This window comes from Brassica oleracea, chromosome C3 (genome assembly GCF_000695525.1).
Source record: "Brassica oleracea var. oleracea cultivar TO1000 chromosome C3, BOL, whole genome shotgun sequence".
NCBI classification, from domain to species: Eukaryota; Viridiplantae; Streptophyta; class Magnoliopsida; order Brassicales; family Brassicaceae; genus Brassica; species Brassica oleracea.
This window is the reverse complement of record NC_027750.1, coordinates 2,422,035-2,433,707: the sequence shown is the minus strand read 5'-3', so window position 1 is coordinate 2,433,707 and position 11,673 is coordinate 2,422,035. Positions and strand designations below refer to the sequence as shown.

General features: G+C 37.2%; 3 protein-coding genes across 6 annotated transcripts in view; 1 reads left to right on the top strand and 2 right to left on the bottom strand.

The window, feature by feature from the left end:
* The window catches only part of LOC106329638, a 5,329-nt gene extending 4,301 nt beyond the window's left edge, over positions 1 to 1,028 (top strand). The window contains exon 3 of the mRNA XM_013768324.1: positions 1,023 to 1,028. Coding sequence (XP_013623778.1) covers positions 1,023 to 1,028 — 6 coding nt within the window. The remainder of the gene's footprint in view (positions 1 to 1,022) is intronic.
* A 1,537-nt stretch (positions 1,029 to 2,565) lies between these two features.
* LOC106328258 (putative protein TPRXL) lies at positions 2,566 to 3,585 on the bottom strand. Its single transcript, XM_013766667.1, has one exon. It carries the CDS (start codon positions 3,481 to 3,483, stop codon positions 2,815 to 2,817), a length of 669 nt encoding a protein of 222 aa, XP_013622121.1. The 5' UTR covers positions 3,484 to 3,585; the 3' UTR covers positions 2,566 to 2,814.
* Positions 3,586 to 7,026: 3,441 nt separating this feature from the next.
* Positions 7,027 to 8,364, bottom strand: LOC106332774 (mitochondrial inner membrane protease subunit 1-like). 4 transcript variants are annotated; one of them, XM_013771272.1, is made up of 5 exons: positions 7,933 to 8,364; positions 7,630 to 7,854; positions 7,379 to 7,489; positions 7,221 to 7,290; positions 7,027 to 7,132 (listed from the first exon to the last, which is right to left on the bottom strand). In XM_013771272.1, the coding sequence occupies exons 1-4, from the start codon at positions 8,059 to 8,061 to the stop codon at positions 7,255 to 7,257; spliced, it is 501 nt and encodes a 166-aa protein (XP_013626726.1). In that variant the 5' UTR covers positions 8,062 to 8,364; the 3' UTR covers positions 7,027 to 7,132; positions 7,221 to 7,254. The 4 variants fall into 4 exon arrangements, with proteins under 4 accessions (XP_013626726.1, XP_013626725.1, XP_013626724.1 ...); XM_013771271.1 differs by having other exon boundaries at positions 7,027 to 7,290; positions 7,933 to 8,131; positions 8,207 to 8,361; XM_013771270.1 differs by having other exon boundaries at positions 7,027 to 7,290; positions 7,933 to 8,126; positions 8,207 to 8,359.
* Between the last annotated feature and the right edge of the window lie 3,309 nt (positions 8,365 to 11,673).

Here is an 11,673-nt window from a genome sequence, read left to right as displayed (position 1 = left end):
AGAAATTCCGACGAATTTTTTTTTTCCGACGAAACTATACCGACGGACGGGTTCGTCGGAAATTCGTCGGAATCGGTCTATTCCGACGAATTTCCGACGATTTCCGCCATCAGAATCCCCCTGTTTTCTTGTAGTGATAGAAGAACTCTATAATAGAGATGTGTTTTGCTCTAATGTATTTCTCTAAAATAGAGATCTCAAAATATAGAGCAAAATATAGAGTAATGCTATTTCTTTCTCTATAAATAGAGGAGAAAATAACAATCTCTATTTTAGAGGTATAAATAGAGGTGTATTGAAGTGATTTTATCTTTAAATGTTATTATAGAGGTAAAAATAAGGGAGGGTTGGAGATGCTCTTAGTCGTAGGACCGATACGTATCTTGCAAATCTTTTTTTTTTTGTCATAAAAAACAGACTCATACTGAATCTGTGAACCACACCGAAAAATCTTGTCGTTGTTTCCTGATACTGCGTGTTAGGCTATCCGCCGTTGAATTTTGCCTCTTGGTAAATAGATGAGCTTTATGTACGCTAAAATAAATCGTCAAAAGATTCCATATGAAGGATGAATGAAGTTGCACCATCTTAAAACTGTATCTCCTCGTAACTGAAGATGCTTCCATACTTTATTTCTGTTTTCACATCACAATAAGTTTGGTTCCAGTTTCCACCTTACCTAAGCTATAATATATCGCTTTCAAGCTTAGATTTTTTCATTTTTTCTTTATCGTGATAAACAATGTATCTTATTATATATTTTTTTGCAACCTAATAATAATATTAGACAAGTAGTCGACCGACCTCTTATAATGTCACTAAACTTATTTTGAAAAAGATATCAATATAACAACAGAAGAGACATATATACTAGTTTAAGTATACCAATTATTTAACAAAATGATGGTGGCATGTTCTCTTCCAGGTAAAGAAGACGTGTATCCAACATCTTCATTCCACTCTTTCCTCTTTATAAATTGAACTATCCTTTATTTCACCCTTTATTCATCTTATTCTTTTAGGTATAATTTATGGCAATGCACCTCTCAGAAGATTTATAAAAATACTTGTAATATATATAGTCGGCTTATCTATCATGATGTCAGTGTGATTTTTGAATATATGAAATTCATTTATTCAACTACCATTCTCAAAATAACAAAAATAAAAACTTCTCATCTAACAAATTTATCAAGATTTTTAAATTTGACTTGTTCATAAATTACAAATGAACGTGGAGCGAGTCGTAACTAAACATGTAAATAAAGACAAAGAAGATCCCACGTATGACATTAAACCCTATTGGCAGTCGAATAAATCGGCTCCGAGCTTTCTTCCCATTTTGGAGCTGAAAAATAGAAGCACTTCATGAAAATTGAAAAACTACCGTTTTGTATCGACTGTAACAAAATCAGATGATCTTAGTCACCAACGCCTAGTCTAGAATAGCAGTAAATGCATCCCAAAGAACATAAAACACATCACTATCTCTTGTTCTCATGCCCTGAACAACCACTTAATTATAGTAAGAGTCAAAGCCACTTCCACCTGACCTGATACAATCAATAAAAGAAAAAAACGTGACATGTTCTCAGAATAGAGTTTTGACATAATTAGATACAGATAGGTCTACCATCTCGGTGTGTGTGTGTGAGTAACAGAAGCCAAACTTGACAATTTAGTATCTTAACAGAAGTCTATATGTTCGATGCTAAAACAAGAACTGACTGAAGCTAAACTGGTCTATCTAACCCGAGGGGATGGATCCTTTCTTCTTTCCACTTTTACCTCTTGTTTTCAAATATTCCAGCTTTATCTGTTCAGGCATCATGAATTGAATGGTTCCCAATTTCTCATTATATTCAAATGTATTTTTCATCTACTCCTGTAAATATGTTGTGTCGTTTTCTATTGGTCAGTTAGCCAACCAAACTACCCTTCCCATTTCTCCTGATTTTTCATTTTTCTTTCAACTCCTTATGTAATTTTTGTCATCAATCATGGTATTTTATTTTGGAGAAAAGTCATCAATCATGTTTCCACACTGTAAATTTTCCCTATGCATTTTTTATTTGTCCTGAGGAGCCATTTCCTCGTCTTGGATGAGACATTTTTTTGTCACTTATTCGTCTTCTGTTTTCTAAGTCCATCATTCAATACCATTCGAAATATCATGTCCCTGTTAGTCACATAGCTTAATTAAACTTCATAGCCAAACGCAACCTGCAAAAAACGAGAGACTAAAGCAAAATATAAATATAATTACGAGAAGCTAAAAAAAAACTAAATATAATGAACGAACATACCTCACACAACGAACAACGCATACCTGGAAACTTAACGGAAGAAACGACGACGGTCAACGAAGGCTACGAACGTTGACTTGACAGAACACGAGAAAACGGGAATCTGACAAACACCACAGACGCACCATGGATCTAAAAGCTCTCTTGTTTTAGGGAAGAAAAAAAACTGGTTTCAAAATTTTTAATCAGATTTTTTTAATTAACTACCAGATTTAAAAGTTTGATTATAGCTTCTCGAGTCCGACATTTCTTTAAGAGAGAGAGACGCAAGAACAGTAAAATTAAGTATGTACAAATGCATTTCGCATCTTTCTACACCCAACAACAGAAAAAAAATATATGATGCTGTGTGTTCTTTCGATCTTCGTTTTACAAAACTCGACTTCGAGGTTGAGGTTCTCTCCCACAATCACCACAGATCTCGCCGATTCAAAGCCTTCCTTTCCAGATCTGCAGCCCTAGTAAGTTTATTAAAGAGAAGAACAAACCAGAAACCTAAAATATCATATCAATTACACTCGGTGGCGGCGGCTTTCGACATCGTCGATAGCCTACTGGGACGAGGCTGATACGCAGCTCTCCTTCTCAAATGATGCGACGAAGGCCTTATCAGAGTCGTCAACGCTCTTCTCACCCACTCTCCCTCAACGCCCCCGATCCTCACCAGCGAATTCGTCATCGCGGATCTCCTCATGTTCAAACTGTTCGTCGGATACGACGCCGTTCCCTGACCGTGCGGATTCGCCACGTTTTTATGCAAACTGCATCGGAAGGATCCGGGATGCGTCGTCGGAGAGCACATACACCTCCTCGGGGAAGAGATCTTGCTAGGCTGCGGTTTCTTCGTGACGGAGATGGATCTGTTCGTCGTCGTCGGGGAGATAGATCTGGTGTCTAGCGAAAACGCAATCGGTTGCGGTTTGTTGTATAGATTGACGCGAGTCGGAGACGCGGAGCGGTGGTGGCTGTGATGATGATTATCGTTACGGTTGCTGAAGAAAGCTGAGGAAGGAGATGAGAAGCTTGAGCTCGTAGAGGAAGCGAACGCTGAGGAAGACGACGACGGGGTGGGATTAGAGTAAGCGCCGCAGAATCGACCCGACGGCGATTGGGAACGGAGCACAGGGCCGTTTGATTTGGTACGAGACGACGTCGTCACCATCGTTTTTCTTTGCATTATTAAAAGTAATCGAGAAAAGAGGTTTTGAATTTGATTCGTCTCTCTTTAGAAGGTCCCGGAGAGAGGTTGATTCGGCAAACCTAGCGAGTCTCCGGAACCAAATTTATAGCAAAATGAGCCTAATGGCATAAATGTAAATATTACCAAAATGTTTGACCTTTTTCGAGTTTTGGGTGATTCTCTGTCGAGTTAGTCAAACTTAACCATGGTTAGCAGTTATTATTTATTTATTTTTGCCTTTTTTTCAACTTGGCGGTTTGGCCGTTTCGGAAAGAATCGGGTTCTTGATCGGACGGCTGAGAAGAACGGCACGTGTGGGAAGTTAGAAAAGCTGTCACGTGTGGTGACTGAGAGAGATGCCAGCTCGTACCTTCCCCGGAAAAGGTGCGGTATTACGTAACGCTCATTGCCTGTTGTTTTGCGCCCAAGAGCCCGGATTTTACAATTCCTATGGTCGCGATCCGATGGTCATAAGTTCATAACTGCCGATTCAGAACATTAATTTTATTAATTCAAGTAGATATTTCCCCGAAAAACAAAAATTTATGAAAAGAACAATTACCTGTTTCCAACATATGTTAGTAAGACCAATTTTAGAAAAAGTCAAATATACATTTTTTTTTATTTCTAACAAAGGCAAATATACAATTAAGTGTAAGAGTAATTTAAAATTTCTATGAAATTTTAGTTTTTTGGTAAAACTTGGATATCAAACTTTTTAAACCACATTTTATTGATTTTATTTGTCGAGAAAAAAAATTTATTGATCTTATGTGTTGGTCTGAAACATGCGGTTGGTCTTCTTTGTTAGACCTAATCTCTTACCATCAAATATTAGTTAGTAGTTGCTAGTATCCAACAAAAATATAGAATCTTGTTAACATAAAAGTGTACCTATCAAGATACATCTATGATCCATCTAACTGATTCTATCACATAGTAGTTGGGGTTTCTTTTCAATTTTGGTTTTTAACTAATTGGCCAAGTGAATCCGCAAGAACATATTTTGCTGGTAGAGAAAAAATCAACACCACAACTGAAGAAATGACTGATGGGAAGCCAAAGAGAGAAGTTTCAGTGGAGGAGAATCATGCAACTATGTTTGATATTGGAGTCAAATTAAACATCCTAGGTGAGGGAATATGACTCGAAATATTATTTCCAACATTAAGTAATCTAATTAGAACGTTTGTTATTACATAAATACAACTACTAGCAAAGTAGAAATTATATATATAAAAAAAAATTAGGCTGCTTTTGCTCTTTGTAATTACATACTGTCTAAAATTTTGATTGTTCGTGAGATGCAAAGATCTCTCAAAGTTTCAGTGGAAGGAGAATCATGCAACTATGTTTGATATTGAAGTCAAATTAAACATCCTAGGCGAGGGAATAAGACTCGAAATATTCTTTCCAACATTATGTAGTTTAATTAGAACGTGTGTTACATAAGCACAACTACTAGCAAAGTAGCAATTATATTTTAAAAACAATTTAAGCTGCTTTTGCTCATTGAAAAATAATTACATACTGTCTAATATTTTGATTGTTCGTGACATGCAAATATCTCTCAAAAACGATATTCCAATATGGGTCTTCGCTTGTAGCCATCAAACACAAATATTCTATGAAAGGCTAGGTGAGACTTTGAAGAATATAGTTAACATTGGCTTTGGACTTGGTTTTATGAGAGAAATCCAATTCTAAGGTGATGCAAAGAATCTTGGCTGATCGACTAAATGGGAAAGGAGGTTACTCAACACATCTCCTCAACATCTTTCTTTAGCACAACGATGAACATGATGATAAGTTACCTAAAGACATAGTCATGTCTTCCTGGTGGATGAGACCATTGGTATTGATATAATATCTCAAATTTAATAACATTAAGATAGTATAATAGCTTTTTAAGTACAAATAGTATTAAACATTACATAACATTACTAAAGTAGGTAGGACGATTGTAACGGGTTAATTCAGACCAATCTAAGAATTAAATAGTTTTAAAATAGTAGTGTGATCAATAATGCGAGGCACATGGGGTTCGTGTTGGGTGAGTTAGGGACAAAACACTTACTTTTGTATGGTCGGGACATACATTGTGTTAAAGCAATAGGCTAGCAACGTCAACCCACCTCGTCCCATACAACTACGACACGTGTGGATGAGCCACACACGTGTCCAGGCTTACCTAGCCTCCGCATAACAATCCAAGAGGCAAGTGTTTTACTGGTGATTCAATGTCTGACAGTGGATTTAGATTTAGATTTAACATGGTCGTGGTCAGGTCGTGGTCAAGTAGTGGGTCATGTGATTATTGTTTCTTATTACAACCTATCTACTAGTATCATCTCGAGTCACCACTATTTTTTGCTTTACCTTTTAAACATTTCTATGCTGTTTTTTTTTTAGCAAGGAAAGTCTTTTACGCTAGTGGTTACATGATCGCTAGAGTGATTTTGTAATCTTGAGTCATTGATTTAGAGCAAATAAATTGAGTTTTATTTTGGGTATCTGAGAGAGTATAAAACGTGTTAAAGTCCCTATTAACGGAAAACTATGTCTGGTATATCATGCAGTATAAAGTATATGCTGTGATAATGTTAAACATAAGAATCTTATGTATTGATGGCTTGACACCAATAACAGACTTTGATGATTATTTAAACTAAAGCAAATTTGAGAATCTCATTATTAAGAATGAGATGCTTATTTTACTCTGGGATATTTTCATATCCCTATTATTAAAGTGGAGGAAGCAATGAGGTTGTACTAGTATTCAATACTTTAACATATCTTGGTTTCAATAATGATGATATTATGCTGATTTGCCATTATTTTCTTCTCTGCTTCCACACCACTTTGTAGATTTGGTTAATCAATAACCATCCACCTAAGAGACATTTGAATATCATGGTATTACTATCATCTATAAACAATTCAGAAATCATATCATATAGTAGATTTTTACCAATATGCTTTGTGATTTTGGTTAAAGGTTCTAATCATATCAATAGTTTACTCATCTGCTTTCTTTTTACAATATGAAGCAACATTGAATAATCAATTGTGATTTCTAAGTTTATAATTTAATTGGCTAATGGCTATTATCATAACTTAATCACTACACTTTTCTTTGTCTACTAATTTAGTAACATTCAATTATAGTGGTTTTCCATGATGATATTAGTACTAAAGATTGTATCTAACTGAATACACCACACACCTATAAATGCACTTTTGTCACTGGCCTTTTATAAGATTAGTGGGAAACTCAATTAACTGGTGTTAAACACATAATCCACGGTTCAGTTGGCAAGAGCAACTAGTTCCCGGTCAGACCTATCCGATCCGATGTGAAACACTCGCTAAAGGACAAGAGTAGTTCAGTTTAATTAGGTTATGCAAACGCTTATAAAAAAACGGTCTGTCTTTCTTCCAGGTTGGCTTCACATCTCAAACGGATCAACACATCTAAAACTTTGTTCAAGCAACAATTATCATCCCAAAAGGCACCACATTTTTTTCAAATCCAACATAAATCTTAACACTAGATATATAGCTTCATGTATAATCCCAACTTCAGGTCCATGGCTTCCTCTAATATTGCCAACAAGGAAACAGAGCAAAAATGCTTATCCGACTTCTGTGATTTTATCAAAATTTAAATGATAACATTACTAGAACGAGTATGAACAAAATCGCTGAAGCAATAATCTCTTGACACATCTTACTCCAAAAGCAACTAAAACAACTCGAATGTGATCGTCACCTCAATGACCCAAAGCATCGTGGTGGCCAGACCTATAGAAGCAAACAGGGAATCTCTAATTGTGAATTTCATAACAACTCTAGAGCTAGAAAAGAAGGTTCAGGACTACAAAAGACTTACCCGCAGAAGAGCTTTCCCTTCGATAATATTGTAAGGCACAGGTCCAAAATTACGTGAATCAGTTGAAGCATGCACGTTATCTCCCTGAATCCAAACATGACCTTTTGGAACCTAAAGCAACACATAAACCCTATATCAGACAAGCCTAGAACTTTGCACATTTGTTACCAAAAGATGAAACTTTTAACATTTTACCAAAAAAAAAAAAAAAAAAAAAAAAATGATGAAACTTTGAATGTAGAGATTGCTACCACAACGTTGACTGAGTCATCACCGACCAATGGGTCAGCATAGAAAGAGAGTCTATGCCCTTCTAAACCCAAGACACGCTTTGTCACCATCTTCATTGGATCTGTCGGAGACCGAACCAATGCAACGTCACCAAGACCAATTTTACCGAACCGGTGCGACACATGTTCCGCCAAAATGACATCGCCGGTGAGATTAAGCGTCGGAAGCATGCTAGGACCTTGAACCTGAAACCCAAGCCAACGAAATTGGAGATTTTGTGAGAAAGGGAACAAAAGAGATTTAACTTGCAATGATTTACAGACGTGAGTGGAGGAGATTATATAACGATCGGTGACGTGAAGCAAACAGAGGAACTTGGCTACGATTGAAACTTGATCGAATGCTTCTTTCGCTGTTCCACGCCATTGGTTTAGATACCTCAGCCATCTCATTTCTCGAGTAGCGAATCTCGGTGGAAGAAGCAGGCAAGGGCCAAGGCACAGAACCAGGTCTGAGTCTACACTAAAAACGACACGAAGTTGGTTATTCCACTCTTGAAACGGCGCGAAGTTTTGATTTTGAAGATGTGCACTTAACTGAAACTGGATCGCTAGAGAGGTTTAGGGTCCGATATAGTCTCAGCCGAAATTCTTCGGGAAGAAAAAAAATAGAGACAGCAATGGAGTGGTTTATTTGAGAGTTTTAATAAAAGAAAGTAAACCTCAGGGTTTAAAACGTAAAGTCTAAGCAACTCAGGGGTTATAGTTGTTATTTTGCCAAACACTATAACAATGCATGAACCTTTGGTCTGAACTTTGAAGGAGGCCACACTCTGCATTTGGTTGTCACTTGTCAGACCACCAATTCCAAAGGTTATCACAAAGTGCAAGTAGCAATACAGGTGTACATGCTTTTCAAAAAGTCCATAAATTTTACCTTTGTTGAATAATTTTAATATTCGTGTATGTATGCTTGTGAAATACTATTTCTCTAGCTGGATAAAAAGCTTGTTTCCATTTTTGCCCGGCGTCTACTGATCCTATGACATAAGTAGTAATAAAAAAGTTGTGTGTCAGTGTGTGTTCTTCTGTTCATTATATAGTATCAACTTCTTATTGTTTTTTTTTTGGACAACAAATGATTATATTAAATTAAAGGTCCAATGGACTAAGTCGGTTACAACCGGAGAGATCCTCGACGATAAGCCGATAGACGAAAATAACTAAAACAAGATGAAAGATAGATGTGGCTAAGGAGAGAAGAGACCCAAAGAGAAACTTCACTTGTAATCCTAGAGCCTGCATTCGAAGGAACGCGCATACGTTGAAATCGACTTTGAAGAACCCAATCAATGGGTTTTGAGAACACTTGAACCATGTCTCTGAAGATGCTTGGATCGTTGGAGGAAGAGGTGTTGTTTGACCTTCCATGGACACTCCTGGTAAGAGACTAGGTGAGTCGAAGGCCATCGGAGTCGGGGAACATACCCAAAAGGAAGCGGTCCACTTGGATGATGCATAATAAGGAACAGGGACCTGGGGGCAGTCGCGGACTGGACTCTAATAGTTCGCCGGAGAAGGTGGAAAGCCTCTCCAGTCGGAAAATGAAGGTCGTCACGACAGCTTGAGGGGTGATGGTGGTGGCTTGCACTGACGGAGATCGGGCCATGTAGATAGGAGACGACGGAGACACGAGTCTGACTAGAGATAGGGGTGGCAACGGAGTCATGTGTAGTAGCCGACAACTCGTCGTTAACGCTTCTGCAGACGGTGAGATCCTGGATCTGAAGAACAAAGGTCTCAACACGCCAGTGAAGACTCGATGAGTAAGGGTACGGCTTGAGCAAGACATCCGAGAGCCTCCGTTAATGATAGCAGCTCCGGTTTGAAGGTCGTGTAGTTGACATTGTGAAGAACCATCGATGTTTGAGATGGCATAATGTGATGAAGACGCAGAAGTGATAGAGTAGCTAGTAGACTTGGCGAGTTCACTCTGCGAAGAACCGTCGATGCTTGAGACGGCATAGTGTGATGGAGACGCAACGGTGACATAGTAACGAGATAATCTGGTGAAACCACATTCTTGCACAGGAGAATCAGGCGGTCACTAGGAGAAGTGGCGTGAGAGGACGTGACGAAGTGAAGGTGGGGAAAATGGGGAAAAGGCGGAGCAAAACAAACGATTTAAGAGAGCAAAGCTGGCTCTGCCCATGGTTGCGGTAGTCTGAAGTGTTGTGGTGCGGTGGGGTTGCATCTAAGACAACGGAGGGGACATAACTGGTGAACTCATCCTCCGGCTTAGTAGATCTGGAGCTCACACTGAGAAGAACGGTGGCGAGGAAAGTGGTCGTAGAGTTGGCGGTGACGACGAGAGGAGCGTTGATGGAAGCGACGGCAGAGTAAGCGACTCTTCTGGTGAGCAATATAAATCTAGAACTCGGAGAGGATGACCCAGTCTGGCCGCGAGCAACAAACCAAATGAGCTTCGAACCAAAGTTTGAAGTCACACGAAGGTCAGCACTGCCTGAAACCATCGGGGAAGAAGAACAAACTGAAACAAAGGAGGAGAAGTCTGACTTCTCCGAGATGACGATGACGGATGACGAGAAGCGGCAAACAAAAGACGAGGAGTAGCAGGTGGCGAGGAACGAGGAGTAACAATAGCGATGCCGGCTAGCTAGGCCGCCACTGGCGTTGGGAAGAAGAATCACAAGCGGCGCCTCGGGTTTCGTTTCAGAGAGCGTTTTAAAACTAGGGCGAACTCGTGAACTTTCATTCGCTTCAACCTCTTATTGTTTATAAGTCAAAAAGCAACAAACTCTAGTGAGTCCTAGTGGAAGATAACTTTTTCTTGCGATGAAAACTTTATATATAACTAGAGAACATTATATTAACCTAAAATATAAGAAGTGTGTATTCTTTCCCTAAATAAAAACTACGAAATTACCTAATATTATTTAGATATATATGGCAATTAATGATTATGAATAATAAAGATTTGATAACAATTTTTGCATCTTTCTTCATTTTGTTTAATTTTACATTATTAAAAAAAGAAACAATCACATTAACCATATAATAAAAAAATAGATTTTTTCTTATATGTTATATTTTTTAATTTTTTAAAATGACTTTAAATTACAAAAATGAGGAAACCCTATATGTTATTTTTTTCTAAATGACTTTAAAATACAAAAATGAGGACATCTTATATTTTATATTTTTCTTATATGTTAGATTTTTTCTTATATGTTATATTTTGAATTTTTTAAAACGACTTTAAATTACAAAAATGTTAGTTTTCCTTAAGTATACGACTAAAAACATTAAAATGACATGTATCAATTCGATGGTTGATTTGAAAGCTTTCAAAACCATATGGAAGATAAAAGTCAAAATAATTCAACTGTGAAAACAATATTGTTCATTTTTTTCAAGAATGTGTTCGCTGGAAAAAATAAGGTTTTTATGTCATAATTTGTTTAATGTCCAATCCGATCAACCCATGATGTATTAATTATAGTTCTGTTGCATTATTTTTAATAAAAATTGATCCGATCCATCGGAAAGAAATTATATAATAACAACAAAAAATATTTTATATATATAAATAAAATGATCAAATATATAAAAGAAACTATCGATAATATATATAAATAAACTCACCCTGCGCAAGGCACAGATCTTATCCTAGTATTTATATATTTTAGGAGCAAAAAGAAAGAACGGAGTGTTTACAGCCTTAATTAGATATCACTATATTAGTGTTTTGTAATCATGAACTATTGTTCTCTTGGAAAAACCAAATAGCTCAACTATGATATGTTATCTATAGAACACAGATACGTATAGATTGCTATGTATTTTTCAGACCATCCATCCAGGGAAGAACCTGTTAATAACATTATGTGATGTTGCAGAGTGGCTTGCATTAGTCACACCAGTGACTGTAATGATCATTCCATAAAAATCAATTATAAGTCTAGCTGACCATAAAAAAGTCAATTCATTGGGTCTTTACTGTTTCTCTGTGATGAATACCTCATTTGCAATGTTACATTGCCC

Coding starts and splice junctions, on each gene's coding strand:
- LOC106332774 (XM_013771272.1), bottom strand. CDS start 8,061: ATGAGATGGCTGAGGTATCTAAACCAATGGCGTGGAACAGCGAAAGAA. Junction 7,855..7,932: donor ATATAATCTCCTCCACTCAC/GTCTGTAAATCA, acceptor CTTGGGTTTCAG/GTTCAAGGTCCTAGCATGCT. Junction 7,490..7,629: donor ATGACTCAGTCAACGTTGTG/GTAGCAATCTCT, acceptor GTGTTGCTTTAG/GTTCCAAAAGGTCATGTTTG.
- LOC106328258 (XM_013766667.1), bottom strand. CDS start 3,483: ATGCAAAGAAAAACGATGGTGACGACGTCGTCTCGTACCAAATCAAAC.